The following is an 18,508-nucleotide window of genomic DNA, read 5'->3' on the forward strand; positions in this document are numbered from 1 at the left end:
AAGGGCCGCGGCTCTTCATCGGGCGAACGAACGCGCGGGCCCGAGGCTCGGCGCGGGGCGCGGGGCGCGGGGCGCGGGGCGGCGCCGGGGCGCGGCTCCATCAAGGCCCGGGCAGGGCCGGCCTCGCGGCGCTCGCAGAGCGAGAGGCGCTGCGCCCAATCGCGCGGCGCAGTCCGAGCGCGGGCGGGGCCGCCCCGCCGCCCCGGCTCCCGGCTGGAGGCCGGGCTTCCTGTCCTCGCTCTGGGGCCTCTGGGTCCCTGTCCCCGTCGCACTCGCCCGCCCGGGCTGCGCTACGGCTGGCACTAATTCCGGCGTTTTGACTCATCCTCTTCGCGGGAGTCCGAGAGGGCCCCACCCGAGTGTGGGGACAGCGTATGGGACAGAGAGCGGCTGGGACCATCATCGGTGCCGGCGACCGGGGCTGGTGAGGGGTGGGGGTGAGGGTGGGGGATGGGGGAACGGAGCCTGTCGCGACGAAGACGCGTCTGGGCTCCGCGAGCTGCGCCCGCGTCTGACTTCAGGCAGGAAGGGCTTTTCTGTGGCAGGAGGGCGAGCAGAAGGTGGTGTGACAAGGACGGTCCCCGTGCGCTCAGCAGACTCTGCTCAGATCAGCAGGGACTTGTCTGCCTCTCGGCGCTTGTTCAGCCGAAGTGGGGGCCGTATCTGGGCCTGCGTGGAGGACAGGAGCTCAAGTAAATTTGTGTCAAAAATGGGCGATTATGATCCCTCGGTTCAGCCTGTAGAAAGAGAAAAATCTGAATTTTCTAAGTAGACCGTTTATTTAAAGTATTACTGCAACGTGTGTGTGTGGGGGGGGGCTGTGCCCTGGGGGCAGGCCCCGTGCAGTGGGGACAACGCTGTGACCATACCATCTGCAAGCGTCTCATGAGTTGGAAGAAAAGAGTTTTGCTCTCATAGAGAGGAGTGAACAAAAGTAGGAAGAACCAATTGGTGGGGATGGCAGGTCCCCAAGCCAGCTTGTCCTCAGGAGGGCTGTCCGGGGGCTCAGGCTGAGCACAGACCACACGCAAGGGTCTGGAGTCAGGACAGAAGCCCAACCGCATCTGGACAACACACAGCGGCTCTGCGTGGTCAGTGGCGAGCAGCTCATCCGCTCAGCGTGAGACACAGAGCAGGGATTGGGGGATCTGTTCAGATTTCTTCCTGAATTAACAAGAAGGGGCTTCTTGGAGTGAGCGCTTTTCTCGAACAAAAGGGTGAAGGGGATCCTTACACTCTCCATGGATGTGTCCAGGTGTACAGGGCTCAGCAGGCTTCAGCGTTGTCACCTGACCCCTGTCAGCAGCGCCCTTTGTCCAGCTCTGCGTTGAGGGCTTTCCCTTATCTCAGCCTCAAGTTTCAACAGATGTAACATGACCGTGTTTGTTTTTGCCTCCTTTCTTCTCTTTAGTGATGGCAGTACGTGTCTCAGATTTCCTAGTTCTGTCCTGCTGACTCTTTATTAGAGGGCTGACCCAGGGCAAGGAAAAGTATCACAGGAAAAAAATATTTTCTCTAATTAAATTGTCTGGAAATCCACACACTTCCATATTTTTATGTAAGGTGTGTGAAGATAGGGAATAAAGTTTTTAAATGCTTTAGTGACCCTTCCAATCAGTGTTCAGAGTTTGTCACACTGTGATTCTGTCCCTCTGTGTGTTAATAGCTGGTCATCAGAGATTCATGCCAATTCTGGGCCATGTTCAGTCTTATTGATTTCCAGTTTCTTTTCAGGATGATAATTGTAAACTCATACCTATATTTTGAAAGGGATAAGCCATTTTCAGTTATTTGACCTAGAAAGTGTGCCAGAATTTCCTCTTTTTATTTAATTTTTTAAAACATAGATGTCTGCAGGGATTCCGCGGGGTCGCATTCACACACCGGAACGGGGTCTTTCTCTCATCGCAGTGATCCCCAGTGCCTGAAGCAGGGGCATCGCGTTTAGGAACGAGCTGCACTGAACGGTGGTCCCGGGTGGGAGGTGAAGAAAGGCGAAGCGAGGTCTTGCTGGGTGCCCCCTGCACGTGGCCTCCAGTTCCAGATCCACCCAGAAGTGGCTGTTGGTGTTGAGGGAAGCCACAGAGCCTGAGTGGGGAGACCCGCCTGCACGAACGTTGGGGCGCTTTCCCAAAGGTAGGTTTTGGTGTCGTCCACACAGTTGGATATCTTTAGTGCTTTGTGCAAACTGAGTTTGTGAGGTCAGACTTAGCTCCTTGGGTTCAAGTGCTCTTGGAAGGGTACATGGATTTGAGGGTTTCTGTGAGTTAGAACTCTCCTGCATTCCTCCTTGGGGAGCACTGCCGTCCTGTAGGAGGGAGAGGGGACTCTGTGGGGATCTAGAGTTCGAGTTCCTGGGGTTCTTGGTCTCCTCATTTTTTCCCAGGAAGTAGCACTCTGGGCTACCTGTGAACAGGTAGAGCATGGCCCCCACTCGGAAGGTCTTTGACCTCTAACTCGGGGTCCCCTGTGCACTGTGGGAGGCCAGCTGAAGGTCTGAGTTGCACACGCTGGCCATGCTGCCCTTGGTTCCTCAGAGAGGCTCTGTTGCCCTGAGACCCAGTGCGTCCCACACCTAGCGCGGCTGTGCCATTAACTGAGGGTGTGGGAATTTTATCTTCATGGTTGATTGTCAGATCCTCCAGGTGCTGTCCCCAGGGTGACCACCCTTCCTGGTTCTCGTCACTCTCTGCAGCTTTTCATCAAGTTCATCATCACCAAGCCGTGATATGTTTGATTTTTTCTTTGTTGAGTTTTCAACATTTCACACCCACTAGGATGGATAGATTGCAAAAGTTAAAAAAACAAACACAAAAAAACCAACAACACTAACGTTGTTTTAGAAATGAAGAAATTGGAACTTTTGTCCTTTGCTGCTTGGATTATAAAATGGTGCAGCCACTGTGGAAAAGGGCTTTGTGGTTTTTGAAAATGTTAAGTATAAAATTACCCTATGACATAATATTCCAGTCCAATCTGTACACAGTTACTTAAGTATGTGTCCATGACTGTTCCTTGCAGCTGTTTTCAAAACAGCCAAAAAAAAGGAAACATCTCAAGCGTCCGTCAATGAGTGAATAGATATATAGTTGTAGCACATACTCATGATGAAATATTCCATAGCCACAAAAAAAGAGTGAAGCATAAATTTACCTGCTTCATTAGGCAAAGCCGTAGAGACGAAGTTATTCTGTGGCGGGCAGGAGGTAGCATTTTCGCCGTTATTATTGCCCTGAGGTTTGGTTATAAAAATGGGGTTACAATTCTCCAAACACAACGTCCAGTTTCGGTGGAGAACGCGGGGGTTGGCGCATGAGCAGTGACAGGCGGCGCCGCCGTCCACAGCAACCTGTGTGGCCTTCTGCCTTCCGGCCCCTCTGGGGATGAAAAAGCTGAGCTGACAGGAATTTCCTCGCAGCAAAAGGCGCGTCTGAGAATTTTCACATCTCGCACCTTGTGGCTGAGCTGGGAAGAACGAGTGAAGCACGTGACCAAGGGTCATCTGCCTGACGCTCCGAAGCGCAGGCGTCAATGGAGGGCGGGTGCTCCAGAAGTCAGAAGATCTAGGTCCGTGAGAGTCCTGACCTTCCTGCTCGTAGCGAGGTCGCTGGTGAGCGTTTGTAGAGGGAACAGACCCATGATGGCCATGCCACCTGACGCACCCATGACCCCAGAGGTCGCAAGTCCTTACGCCCCCCCCCCCCCCGCTGCCCCATTGCGGGCCAGGGGCGATATGAGGGCAACGTGAGTCAGGCTTCCCCGGTCCAGAAGGCGGACTCGAAAGCGACCACTGACTAGTGGGTTCGTGCAGCACCTGTAGCCGGTATTTTCTGTATTTTCCAAGCCGACTACGGATGGTCCACAGAGAAGGTGGAGCTAGAGAGGCTGAAGATGAGAAATGGCATTCCTGCCCGGTTCTTCCTAGTGGCCATCCCAACTGTCACTCAGACCACGGAATCTGCAGCTGGCCAATCAGAAAACCGAAATGAGGTAAGTCCTGAATGCCGGGCGTGGCCAGCGAACTACCCGCCCACGGGAGAGAGGGAAGGCTCTTGGCTTCTGTCCAATTGGCCGTGTGCAGGTCGCGCTATGTTCGCTCAGAGTCCCAGGTGGTTAGTTTTGCGCGTGAGCTCGGAGTACGGACCAATCACGGCGCGGAAGCTCGGAGTCCCGTCCAATCACGGTACGGAAGCTCGGAGTGCCGTCCAATCAGCCCCGGGGGCGGGCGCAGTCGCAGCCCTGAACGCCTGGCCCGCGGGGCCCATAACGGTTTTACTTGGCGGCGGCTCCACTGGTGTCGTCAGGTAGCTCCACCTGCCCGGGCGGAGGACGAGGGGTGGAGACCCGGGAGAGCCTGGAGCGCGGCCTAGAGATGGTGAGCGCGCGGGTCGACGGTCGAGATCCTAAGGGGCAGCTTGGAGCTGCCCGGAACAGGCAGGAAGCGGCTCGGGCCCGGGCCGGGGCGCCCCGCCACACGCCGCCGGGAGATTTCTCCTGGGGCCGCGGGGAGGGCTTCCTGCGGCCTGGCCCGTCCCCGCGTGTGGATCCCGAATGCGGACCCCAGTCTGCGAATGGGCTGGGGGATGGGGAGGCCAGGACCACCACCAGGTCGGGTCGCCTGCAGGGACAAGGTTCGGAACGTAGAGATGTGACTCGCACCGGGGGCCTTGCCCCTCTCGGGGTAGGGCTCAGTGGAGCGTGCGACACCGCTGTGTAGAGGTTGATTAAAGCGAAAGCTGATGCAGCAAGGAGGCAGGCTCCGAAGAGGGTGGAGGTGGCTTCCCGAGGGTTGCAGGTACAGCGCATTTGCGGGCACCCGGAGCTGGGGACCGTCCCATTCCTCCTTCTGCAGCTCGCGCGCGCGCGTGTGGAGGCAGTTGCCCTTTAGCGCATGCGCAGTGAGAATACACACGTCTGAACTGGGACGTTTCTTTAGCATCTTGAGCCTTCCCTCAGGGGCCAGCATTTAACTATGGTGTTGAGGACAGGTCACCCCAAGGATAGGTCTTTAAACTGCTGCACAGGCGGGTTTTTTTTTTTTTTTTAACTTCATCACCTCTCTTTGTGGTCATTGTTGCGTCATTCTGTGTTACCAGTGTGGGAGGGTATGTCTCAAGGTTGTGCCCCTCAGCGGCAGGTGTGGGCCACGTGAGTAGTGACCTCAGTGGTGCGCGCGACTCAAGTCAGAGAGAGAAGGGATTTCTTTTCTGGGTAGAAGTGTGAGCAAGACAGCAGTGTGACAAGGACCGCCCTCCGGATACTGAGCATGTCCCCGGCTCTGGTCTGCAGGGATTGTGGTGCGTCTCTGCTTGTTCCGATGAGGGGGTGCAGTGAGCTCAGAGGACTGGGGGCACTGAAGGCCGGGTCAGGCTTGGATAAAAGATAGGATATTGCAATCACGTGGTGAAACCTGTGGCGTATGGGAAACTCCGGCTTTGCGGGAGACTTTCCTGTAAAGGAATTACTGCAGGTGGCGGGGCTGCGACTTGCAGTATCTCCGGAGTTGGGCAGACAGATTTCCTTTGATAGAGGAAGCCACACACTGGAATGGAGCAGGTGTGGCTGGGACGGCAGGTCCCTGAGGTCAGCGTGGACTCAGTAGAGGATGTCCCCTGGCTGGGTGAGAGTGAGCCGTGATCAGGTTCTGGGGTTAGGAGAAGCTGAACCAATGTCTGGTCAACAGGAATCAGTTCTTCATTGTCCCTGGAAATGATCGGTTCACCTAATCATAGATGAGGCTCAGAGTGGACAGGAGGGCAGGCTAGTGTCCTCGTCCTGGATCAACGGGGCCTCTGTGAGTCTTCTCTGAGTTGGAAGGGGATTCCTGCAACAAGCCCTGATTTACAACAGAGGGGCGGGGTGGGTTCAGCCCCCGTCTGTTTCTCATGTGCTGGTGTCTGAGGCTCGGTCCCCAATTTACTCATTCATTTTTGTGCTTATGTGGCCTCAGTTCTGTCAAGAGTATTTTTGATTAGTCAACTGGGTTGATTACACCTCTGTTTTTTTTTTTCTCCTACTGCAAACTGCGATGTGACTTTCTTCATTTCGAGACAAAACCGGGGTTAAAGTTTATGAGCAAATTTAAAATTACAGGGAAATGGTGTTTTCATCAGAGTTGGTTTTCATCATCTAGGTTACCTTTAAATGTTTTTAATTGTTTCTAGTGATTGCAAGTGAATTGTGATTTATTTTTATATCATCTTTGCCTTCTGGAGGCTTCCTAAATGTCGTATTGTCTGCTTCTCTTTTTATTTTTTATACATCTTCCATAATAATACTTTTGAGTTGTGAATATAGCTAATTTACTCTATATTTCTACATCCCATGTATTTTTGTGTGGTATGTGGATGGTGTCTCTAATGAGAGGTAATGTATTGGGTCTACGTTTTTAAACTGATTTTGGGGTAAGGGTCTGGCTTTCCATCATCTGTATGTTCTTCAACGACCACGTCTGGTCAACATGTCCTTCCACAGGTGTTGAGATCCCCCCGTTCGTCAACTGCGAGGGTTTTTACAGGGCTGCACGGACGCTAGGGCACATGTTTTTGTTCATCTTTTCAGGTGTTATGTCATTGTTTTTTAAGGTGATATCATAAGTTATAATTGATTTCATAGTGTTTATCTGTAAAATGTAGCATGTGGAGAAAGTGTACTCACAACTGCACAGCCACCTACACAACGTGCAGTAAATGTCCGTGTGAGGACAGCCGGGCCACGAACTAGACAGAGCCCTCACGCCAGGCACCGCATTGATTGGATTCTGACACTCAGCTGTTGTTCTGACAGTACTGGGCGGGAGTGTGATGTACCACCTCCCACCGTCAAAACCAAAACCGAGCATCAGAACACAATTTACTTGTAATGTAAATATTCATTTCCCACAAGTGCTTTTTCATAACTCAACCTGCTCGATCTCTGGAATATCAGCAATGTTGTTTCCTTTATTTGCTAAATATCTATTGGTTTTCATAAAAACTACATTAGTTTAAGAATGATACGTTCGTAGTGTATCTGAATTTGTTTTTTTCAACATCTATAGTTGAGATATAATTTAAATTACCAGCAAGTTTACTTTTTAATGTGTAAAATTTAATGACGTTTAGTATATTTGCGGAATTGTACCACTATCCTCTTGTTCTCATGTTAGTAAAACTTTTTCACTGCCTGAACAGAAGGCGTACACGTGCTGGCCGTCACCGTGCCTTCACTAAACATCCCCTGGGTTCTCGGCACTTTATTAGCCTCCTTTTTATCGAGTGGCTTTATCTGTATGTTTCACCTAAGTGACATCATGCTTTGTGTGGTCTTTGTGAAGCCCAGTAGTGCCCTTAAAGGTCATTGACTTCCTGCTACGGGTCATCACTTCGTTCCTCTTACCATCAAACATATTCCATTGCATGAACGTCTTACATTTTGCTCATGGAAATCTCTGGATGGAGTTTTCAGTCGTTTCAGTTTTTGTCTGTTACAAATCGTGCTGCTGTGAGTGTCTGCATTAGTGGCTCACACTGTCCACCAGGAGATGGAATCAGATGCTACGGGGTGACAGCTCTCACCTAGAAGCCTGCATATCCAACTGTCCCCACAGTAGAGGCCAGCCACAGGCCAGGCTGTCACCTGTTCTGCCGCCTGACTGCTATAAAGAAAAAATATCACACCCCTTCCCCTCGAGTTAGAGTAATTGTCTGAATAGGCTCATAAAACTCAGACAAAAGCAGTGATGATACCACACATCCCCCGAAAACATGATGTCCCCTGTTGGCTCCGTAGATTCTTCCGGGGTCAGGCATATATTTTACCAGCAGGTGTGCCAGGTCTAGGCCCTGGTCTGTGTCAATTCCCACAGTGTCCACCTCTTCCCAGTGGGGTCTCTGCCTCTGTCAGATATGAGGGGACTAGATCAGATCTCGACGCTGATGACTTCCAAGGCGAGAGTTGTTCCAACAAAGCTGCCTTGGACGTCTACGTGTTCACATCTAGACATTCTAGTTCCAGGTTTTGAGTTGGAAAGGAAGCATATTTTGAGTTATCCAAGTATCTATTTTTGATATCTGAATGACGATTTTAGTTTGTCATCATCTTATCTCAGACCCTGTGTATTTCCAGTAAAATCTTCCTTACTATTATGCATGAATGGTCCATATCAGTTTTGATTTTCACACTATTCAGCTTTCCACACTCTACCATCTCTGAGTGTACGTCATTTGGTTTACTAGTTTATTATCATTTCCCATGTGAATATGAGCTCAGATATCCTAGGAATTGAGTCCTAGTCCCGGACTCTCACTCTCTCCCTTTCTCTTACACATATTGGTAAAGATGTGTCTTGTTGAATCAGAATATGTGGGATATTTCAGGATGCGGTGGTCTTTGCCGACGTGGCTGTGAACTTCACCCGGGAAGAGTGGGCTTTGCTGGATCATTCTCAGAGGAGGCTCTACCGAGATGTGATGCTGGAGACTTGCCGGAACCTGGCCTTTGTGGGTAAGGATGGCTTCTCTTCTTCGCTTAGATTTCATGGAAGACATTGTAAGAAATATAACGTTTATTTCTTCTTGGGGTAGATGGATGAAAATATGTTGAACATAACACAGCTATAATTCAATACGTGCTTTGTACCTAGAATCAAATGGCTTTTCCATGAAAAAAAAGTCCCATGTATTAACCTGTTTGTTTGTTTATTCTCTCGATCAAGGCTGAGATCCCTTATTGTACGTATGAACCTCACCCACTGTCACTTTGGGTTCTTGAGAGCAGCTTTATAGTTAGGCCCCTCAGGATGTCACACTGGTTAATTCATATTTGACATGGTGATTTTGCTGCATTTAAACTCACACTTACCCAGCTCACTGGTTTTGACAGTCATAGTACCTTATTGTCTTTACTGAGTGTTCATTGCCCTGCATTCTCCTCTAATCAGCTCTTTGAAGGAGCAGGGCAGTAGTCAAGTACCATTTGATGTTCCGGTGGGAGCTGGGGACCGTGAGTACCGCTTCATCTAAAACCTCTGTGTCTGTGACACCATGAAGGAAACAACCCAAAGAAACAACAGGTTCTAGTAACAGAATGGTATTTGCACATGTTTGTTGAAAACACGATTCCCTGTATTTGAGAAAAGTGACGTTTGTCACGTACCTCTCTTTCTGTATTTTAAATGATTTGGAAAGCCTTTCTGTATCTCCTCTTGTGATGAGATCATTTGGACGTGTGCACTTTGGCCATTTTTTTCCTAGTTGGCCTTTTTGATTATATTTACCTGAATATCAGTCTGCATATTTTCAAAAATATTTCTTATTAATCAGGTTACCATTTTGACTCATTTAACTTATTTTTGCCAGAGTCCCAAACACACAACATCCTCAGTTCTTTGTTTTTGTTTGATTGTCATTGATCTTTATAAAATTCATTTACATTTAGATCAGCATATAAATACAGAGAGATTGTTTTCTTTTTTTCCCACCATTCTATTTACATGGAATTAATTTATTCTATCGATATTTCTAGGTTGTTACACTGAATTTAAAATCTCTGGACCATGTTCTCAGAGGAACATTTTGGACAATAGCATAGCCAATAAAGATAAAACAGCAAGATTTACAAGAAATGATTCTTGGTCAGTTTGGGGTGAAAACCAGACACTTAATGGCAATGGAAATCAGCCCATAACCCCGGAGACACCGTGTAGGTGAGTGGTACTCCCACAGGAGCAATGGAATATCTCTAAAGTGTTAAACTAAATTAAAACAATTTTTCAAATGTATATAAATTTTGCTAAACAATTGTGTACCCAGAGAATTTTCTCAAGACAACGTTTTCATAAATGTGATGTAGATATTGAGCTTCTATTAAGTTATTCAGTTAGAAAGAATGATGAGGACATAATCATGTGTAAGAAATCTTTACTGTTTTGTCCTTCTTTGTGCTCCTAGCAGGAGCACTAATTTTTTTAGGATGTCACAGTGCAGAGGTTCCCACAAACATTTATTGGAAATGGCAGATATGTATTTAAAATAATTATTTACATTATTCATCAGTCAGTAATAAATCACGTATGATTATAGACTTGTAATTCTGTATTTCATATTTTTAACAGGAATCATTTACTGGAGAACCTCTGTGAAACTAGTAACGGTAGTCAATGTGGAACCACCTTGAATGCGGTTACAGGTCATCCCCTGCATGAGAAACATGTGAACAAAGTTAATGCTTGTGAAAGTACCACGTCTGGAAAAGTCGCCATGCAGTGTTCATCTTTTCAGAATCGGGATAAATCTCAAACAGGATGCACACCTAATTCATGTGAAGAAAGTGGCAGAGTCTTGAGATTTCCTTCATCCCTGCAAGAACATGTGATCACAGGCATGGGAGACAAGCCATATGTGTGTAAGGAATGTGGAAAACCCTTTTCTTGTCTATCCAAACTTCAAGTCCATGTTAGAATGCACACTGGCGAGAGACCTTACAAATGCGAGCAATGTGGGAAAGCCTTCCGTCAGAGATACTACCTTCAGTATCATCTGAGAATACATACTATGGAAAAACCCTATGAATGTAAGGAGTGCGGAAAAGCCTTCCATCTTTATGCCTCCTTTTGGAGACATGTAATTTCACATACTGGAAAGAAACCCTATATATGTGACCAGTGTGGGAAAGCCTTCAGGCTGCGAGAATGGCTTCAGTCGCATGTGAGAACACACACTGGGGAGAAACCCTATAAATGTAAGGAGTGTGCGAAAAGTTTTTCTACATTGTCTTCTTTACGAGGTCATGTGAGAACGCACACGGGGGAGAGACCCTATAAATGTAAGGAGTGTGGAAAAGGTTTTTGTGCATCCTCATCTTTACGAAAGCATGGGAGAACACACTCAGGAGATAAACCCTACAAATGTGAGCAATGTGGAAAAGCTTACAGTCAGCGATACTCTCTTAAATTACATGAGAAAAAAATACACACTGGGGAGAAACCCTACGTATGTAAGGAGTGTGGGAAAACCTTCAGGCATTATTCCACCTTCCATACACATGAAACAACACATACCGGAAAGAAACCCTACGAATGTGAGCAATGTGGAAAAGCCTTTTGGTGGCAACGTTACCTACAGACACATGTGAGAACACACACTGGGGAGAAACCTTATGAATGCGAACACTGTGGAAAAGCCTTCGGTGGGCGACGCTATCTCCAGAGACATGTGAGAACACACACTGGGGAGAAGCCCTATGAATGTGAACAGTGCGGGAAAGCCTTTGGTATGCGGCGCTACCTTCAGACACATGTGAAAACACACACCGGGGAGAAACCCTACAAATGCGAGCAGTGCGGGAAAGCTTATAGTCATCGGGTCTCCCTTAAGTTACATGTAGAAAAACACAATGGGGAGAAACCATATGAATGTAAGGAGTGTGGGAAAGCCTTCATGCATAGTTCCACCCTCCATGCTCATGCCAAAGCACATACTGGAGAGAAATCTTATGTATGTGGACACTGTGGAAAAGCCTTTAACCATAAATCAATTCTCTATAAACACACAAGTGCTCATACTGGAAAGAAACCCTACGAATGTGAATGGTGCGGGAAAGCCTTCTATCAGAGATACTCCCTTCAGTCACACGTGAGAATACACACTATGGAGAAGCCCTATGAATGTAAGGAGTGTGGGAAAGTGTTCCGCCATCAGTTCTCCCTTCGTAGACACGCGATCTCACATTCTGGAAAGAAACCTTATGAATGTGACCAGTGTGGGGAAGCCTTCACGCAGAAATCCTTCCTTCAGTCACATGCAAGAACACACACTGGGAAGAAATTCTATAAATGTAAGGAGTGTGGGAAAAGCTTTTCTTCTTTGTCCTCTTTACGAGGTCATATGAGAACGCACACAGGGGAGAGACCCTATAAATGTAAGGAATGTGGGAAAGGTTTTTGTTTATCCTCTTCTTTGCGAAAGCATGTGAGAATGCACTCGGGAGATAAACCCTGTTAATATGAGCAGTGTGGAAAAGGTTTTACTGTAAATCTACCTTTATAAACATAGACATGCACATACTGGAAAGAAACCTTATGAACATGAACAGAGTGGAAAAGCCTTTGGCGGCGATGGTACCTTCAGACACGTGAGGATACACACTATGGACAAACTCTATGAATGTAAGGAGTGCGGGAAAGCCTTCCAACATAGTCCTCCCTTTGTAAAAATGCAATTTCACATGTTAGAAAGAAATCCTATGAATGTGACCAGTGTGGGAAAGCCTTCGCACAGCGAGTCTCCCTTCAGTCAAATGCAAGTATACACACTGGGGAGAAACTCTGTAAATGTAAGGAGTGTGAGAAAGGCTTTACTTCTTTGTCCTCTTTATGAGGTCATATGACGATGCACTCAGGAGATAAACCCTACAAATGTGAGCGTTGTGGGGAACCTTATAGTAATTGAGTCTCCCTTAAGCAACATGTAGAAATACACACTGGGGAGAAATTGAATGAATGTAAGGAGTGTAGGAACGTGTTAACGCATAATTCCACTCTCCATGCACATGCCAAAGCACATACTGGAGAAAAAAACCTTATGTGTGTGAGCACTGTGGGAAACTCTCGAACTGTAAACCAATTTTGTATGAACATGCAAGTGCACATACCGGAAAGAAACTCTATGAACGTGAACGGTTGGAAAAGCCTTTGGGCAATGAGATCACCTTCTGTCACATGGGAAAATAAAAACTTGGGAGAAGCCCTGTGAATGGGAATATTGTGGAAAGCATTCATGCAGTGAGCCTCCTTTCAGGCACAAATAAGAATACACACTGAAACCCTCTGAATGTCAGCACTGAGGGAAAGCCCTCAGGTTTTCCACATTTCTGCGAAATGATTTGATGATACACACAATTCTGAATACAAGTTCTGTGGAAGAGCCTTTCTCCCTTAAAATCTTATGATCAACGTGAAAAATCGCACAGGAGAAAAACTTTATAACTAAAAAGAATGCAGGCCACCTTTCAGCATTTCGGTTATTTTTGTACATGGAAACTCAGCAGGACAGAAATCTAATGTTACAAAGAAAATTTGCCTTTGTAAGTGCCTCATTTTTCATAGGTATCCCCTGTATTTCCAGCTCATATTGCTGATCTAAATATGTATATAGCCTTCACCTCTTCTTCTATCTCTACTACGTTTATTATGTTTAAGTAACTGTCTAATTACATAAAACTTGCCTAATTTTACTACAGTTTCTTATGGACTCTGATAAGTGGGGTTTTGTTTGTTTTTATGTGCAATTTGATGTACTTTTAGATAAAAGTTTGTTTCATTCTCACTTTTGTTACATTTCTAATATGTGAATCTTACATGAGCCGTATATTGTTGAAGTTACTGTTCTGTTCCACTGCTGCAGATACTAGAGAATTCTGACTTGATTTCTAGCCTCCGTCAGCCACAAATGTGTTCTTTGCAGAAGTTAGTAATTGTGGAAAGATTTCAGAGCAGACAGTCTCATAAGATTATGTTCACAATTTGATCTCTGCTCATTGTTTTTAATCTTGTTTGGACTTAGGCTGGATGCATTATATTGCAGAGAGAAAGCTTCGGACACAGAAGTGAAAGCTGGTGTTTAGATGGTCCCATGAATCGTGTGGTCAGACTTAGTGAAGTGAGAACCTGTTTCCCATCTTCCTTCTGCTCTTGGTACTGAGGGAAAAAAATATGAGAAGAAAGAGTAATATGATGTTTGGAGGGCAGATCTAAGAAGTCATGACTTCCAGGTCTTTTCTACCGTTAGGAGACATTGATGCGTTGAAACGTATTTGGCCAGAGTTACAGCACATTTTAAAAAAAACTCCTTTCTCTACTTGTCGGGGACAGTCTCATCTAAAACAATGTTTGGTATTCGTTTCCTCTTAACAGATTGCACAGTCTATTTTCGGGCCTTCCCCACCATGGACCTTCTGTGGTTTCCACTCTCGCACAGGGCATTGCATTTCTTCGTAGCTCCTTGTTGTCCATTAAGTCACCAAGGCAGCAGACCATTATGGAGCTGTATTTAAATGTATTCAATCATAGAACAGGACTTTACTCCGCTAGATAATGGAGTGTTACTGTTAAAATAAGCTTCTGTTTTCAACAATCTATGTTTGTTTTTTAATGGCCATGCATTTGAGGGTTTATAGTGAAGGCGAAACTTCCATTCAGAGTCATTTCTTTCCATCTTCTCCGTCATAATATTTTAAATGTGACCCCCTAACCACTGTCTGTTCAGCAAGGATATTCGTACATGTTAGTCAGCTTTTTCAACCACCTAACAGTGGTATGCTGGTCTGTGTGACTGCAGAAACAAGCGTGGATTGGGCCACATTCAGTGTCCACACGAACTCCAACATATTTAGAACCATGACTCACAGGGAGGGGGCCTGAGACATCAATTTGTGACTCAGATCTGGTTGTTGGACCCAGGCTGTTTTTGCTGTTGTCTTGACCTTTGTTTAGAACACACAGGAAACATTAGTCAAGTCCCTGTATTTCAAGGGCAGTCAGCATACCTGGCACTAGGCAGTCCCACGTGGGCACTCGGGTGGCCACCCTTTCTATGCGCCCTATCTACCACATTACTGAGGGGTCAGCTTTAAGGGCTCATACCTGGGCCAGGGTGTAAGCTTCCTGATGGACCAGGGGTGAAAGTGCCTTATGAGCCTGGACGTGGATGACAGGACTGGTTCAGACTTCTGCAAGTAAACACAAATGTCCCCTCACACATGTGACTGAACATCCAGCCCTCAGCTTCCCATTGAACAAAATGCTGGATCGATTCTTTTGAAGCAGCACCATTTTCATGGCAGAGAAAGAGCTTCCAGGGCTCTGAGTCGTTCATCAGCCAGACAGCTCAGCCTTCCGCTAAGTGACCCTCAGGTCATTATACTGCAATTGAGATGGAAATTTTGAAATTTCTTTAACATCACTTTAGAATTATGTCTAGTACCAGGACATAACACATTTTAAGAAACTTAATGCAAATACACCCAAAAAAGAGTTTCACGTCACTTTTATTTGATATTGCATCTCATGAAGTTTAGCATGTACTTAAAATTATAATTGTAAAAACACTTAGTTCTTTCAATAAAAAAAGGCTCAGTATTCTTGAGTAAAGAAAGACCCATACAACGTAGAATCTTTGTTTTCTAGGCAGATTACAGGACAGGGAATGACAGACCACTTACCATTTCTCCTAAGAGTAGACCAAGATACAAGCTGATAACATTTTGGTTTTAAAACAGTGACGTGCTTGTCTCTCTGACTCCTTGTGGAGTCACTGGGCTTTTGGCTGATAGCGCTGCTGGGTGTCCCTCACAGCCAGGCTGATCAGGAAGTAACCCCGCTGTGGGTGAGGGTCACGGAAAGAGCCCCTCCTTCTCCCTCCCAGAAGTAAAGAAGCCTGAAGTCAGACGGATCTGAGGTTCCATTGGTTTCTTGTCAGCTCGGTCAGCACCTTCTGGATCGGTCACCTTCCCTGATGCCCAACTCTTACCTTTGATTTGACTTGTTCCCAGTCGGATGTATGGGAAACAATTTGGGATCCTTGCGGGAGAGGCAATGCCTGTGGCGGGCGAGTTCCAAACAGTGACCAGGGCTGTATTACATCAGGAACTGGGGAGGGTCATTATCCAACAGATGCTGACTAGCCTGGGCACATGGCTCCTCTGGAATAAAGACACATCCTTGGACTTTGCTCCATTGTTGGGGGAGTCTGCATGCACAGTGGGGTCCCCTCCCTATGTTGTGGCATGTTCAAATCCAAGACCCACAGAGCCAACTGAGATTAATTATGAACCTTTATTAGCTGGCCGGCGACTGACTCTCTCCACCACCCAGGGTCAAAGAATCAGCCTCGAGCTTCCAGAGGAGGCAGCTTATAAAGCCTAAAACCACATCAAGCAAGCAGGTTTACAGAAGCAGAATTACAGTTTTCCAAAATCTGTTGTTAACTTGAAATGCTAGAGTGTTACTAAGATAAATGATAAAAATTATTAAATAACTAGATATTTTGAACTAACGTGTAGTACTGAAATTAATTACTAGGTAAGTCTAAGTTTACCTGCTTTGTCTTATTACAGAGAAACCGAAAGGTAAATTTGGATCTTGTACTTTATTTAAAATGTTTCTTTTAAAAAAAATTGCGAATATATTTGCCCATTAAAGATCCTATATTTTTAGAAAATATAAAATGTATTTATAAATTTGCCAATTTAAATAATGGTAATGGCTTACTTTTTACTTGTCAGTAGAAATTGAAGTTCCTAAGAGTTAAAATTTTAATTCACATTGAAAGAAATTATGATTTTGGTAATAGAAGGTATAAGGTCTAGAGATACATTTTTGAGAAAAGTTAAAGGAAAATGGTTTGTCCTAATGGGTACTTCTGAATGAGTGAAAAAACTGAAACTAAAAGGTACTAGGGAAGTTCTACAAGGTTTGTAAAGGGAAATGGAGAGGGAATTTTACATGTGATTAAGCTGAATAAAATTAGAATGAAGTTAGAAAATAAATTTAAATGTCAAAAGTAAGCTGATACAGAATAAGGTTCGGTTGTTTTCTACTCTGTTAAGAAGACAAATATTTTTCTCTCTGTATTTGACTCCAGATAATATATTATGATATCAGTTCTTCCTAGGAAGCAAAGATTCCTTTTTTAAAAAATAGTCTGTATCTTAATCAGTTCCTGATTACTTAAAAAAACAATTATTTCAACCCTAAGAACTAAAGTTATACTACTAATAAACACCTATGTTTTTCTTTGATATTTTTTTGTTATTTCAAATGGATAATTTAATAGTTTCATAATGTTATATGATCTTTTTGCTCAAGTATGTTTGACAACTTTCCCAGGGTTTATATTTTAAAAGAAAACTTTTTCTTGACCTGGAAATGGCTTGGGGTTACTCCCTTGGGCCCCTGGAGTACCTCAAAGATTTGTTCTCTGTCTTCCTATTAAGAATTTTTCAAACTAATTAGGCCTCTTTGATATACTAAAATTAATTGGGAAGCTTTCTCAAATACAACAATAATGTGTTTTATGCATATACTTTGATTGAAATGGTTGTTCCTGAGATATAAACATCTCCAAGAATTTACAAAGTTTTGATCTAATTGGAAATTCTAATTGTTTTCTTTAAATGTTAAATTGTAGTCTGACAGTGGCTTGGTGGAGGTGGGAAGTATCATCCCCCACAGTAAAAACAATACAATTTAAATCTAACGTAAGAAATCTTTTCCCATAAGTTGTTTTTGAAATATCTACCTGCTTAATCTCTAAAATATCTGTATTTTTTATTTACACTTTCTATTATTTGTTGAATATCTACTGTTTTTCAGTACAATCGTCATTAATTCAAGAACATATTTGTAGAGGATCTGCTTTTATTTTTTCAATAGTTTTAATTAAAATATCGCTTGTATGTGATTCGAAACTATGCATTTTTGATATAGTTTTCTACATCATTTCTTATGAAGCTATTATTACCTTGGTTTTCAAATCAGTTGTATACTAACAACTGTTACTATGTTTTAAGTTTCATTAAGAGGATATGTTAAAGTGTCCCATTCCGGAGGATTACTTTATTCTTGTAATTTTGTCAATTATTTTATTTAAGGTTGACATGACCGATTCCAATAACTCACCAGAATAACACATTAAAAAAACTATCTCTGATTATTTCAATGAACCCAGGAAAAAACATTTTATGCTGCTCAACATTTATCCATGACAAAGTTCTTAGGAGTTTAGGAATAGATGAGAACTCTCACAACTTTTTGAAGGGCCTCGTCAAAAGAAATGTTTATAAAAGAACGCATATGTGAGTGGTCAGTTTGTTCGAGAGAATTATATGCAGACGAGTACCACCGTCACTCCGGGCCCCTTGAGCAGTAGACTAGATATCCTAGCCAGTGCCATGAGAAATGGGTAGAAATTTTATAAAGGAAGAAAAAAGTAACATTTTTTTCAGAGTTGAAACAATTGCGTTATAGAACCTGAAACTACATATGGGTAACCATAGGCAGAGATTAGTAACAGATTTTTAGGATTATCACTTAGTAGTTATTATGTGAAGTGGAAACTTTATCACCTCAAACTTCATGGCCTTTCACATTAAAAAATTATCTAGGGGGCACGTGCTATATCAGGGGCTCCATCCCAGTTCCAGGACTTAAAAGAGGCTCTGCTGGGAATCCCGGCCCCCGCCAGCAGGCTGTCCTGGGTAACACGAAAGGGAAGGAAACACAGGGAGAAATGCTCATGAACTCACATTTGGCAGCCTATCAGAGACGACGTCAGAAGCACAAGCAATGCGAGAGAAAACATATAAGTTGGACTTCATCAAAATTGAAGGGTTTTGTGTGTGTGTGTGTGTGTGTGTGTGTGTGTGTGCATCAAAGGACTATCAAGAGAGTGAAAAGACACCTCACAGAATGAACATTCATAAGTCCTACAAGTGATAAGATTTTATCACTCAATACATAAAAACCTTCCAT

General features: G+C 44.7%; 1 protein-coding gene across 3 annotated transcripts; it reads left to right on the forward strand.

Moving 5' to 3' along the window:
* Positions 1 to 142: 142 nt before the first annotated feature.
* LOC107520090 (zinc finger protein 14) lies at positions 143 to 16,776 on the forward strand. Of its 3 annotated transcripts, none has more exons than XM_016163460.2 (6): positions 151 to 424; positions 1,848 to 2,136; positions 3,845 to 3,990; positions 8,358 to 8,484; positions 9,505 to 9,685; positions 10,094 to 16,776. In XM_016163460.2, the coding sequence occupies exons 3-6, from the start codon at positions 3,892 to 3,894 to the stop codon at positions 11,979 to 11,981; spliced, it is 2,295 nt and encodes a 764-aa protein (XP_016018946.2). In that variant the 5' UTR covers positions 151 to 424; positions 1,848 to 2,136; positions 3,845 to 3,891; the 3' UTR covers positions 11,982 to 16,776. The 3 variants fall into 3 exon arrangements, with proteins under 3 accessions (XP_036090029.1, XP_016018946.2, XP_016018948.2); XM_016163462.2 differs by having other exon boundaries at positions 1,912 to 2,136; XM_036234136.1 differs by lacking the exon at positions 3,845 to 3,990 and having other exon boundaries at positions 143 to 424; positions 1,912 to 2,136.
* Positions 16,777 to 18,508: the final 1,732 nt, after the last annotated feature.

The sequence above is a fragment of the Rousettus aegyptiacus genome, unplaced genomic scaffold, assembly GCF_014176215.1.
Source record: "Rousettus aegyptiacus isolate mRouAeg1 unplaced genomic scaffold, mRouAeg1.p scaffold_m13_p_16, whole genome shotgun sequence".
Lineage (NCBI taxonomy): Eukaryota > Metazoa > Chordata > Mammalia > Chiroptera > Pteropodidae > Rousettus > Rousettus aegyptiacus.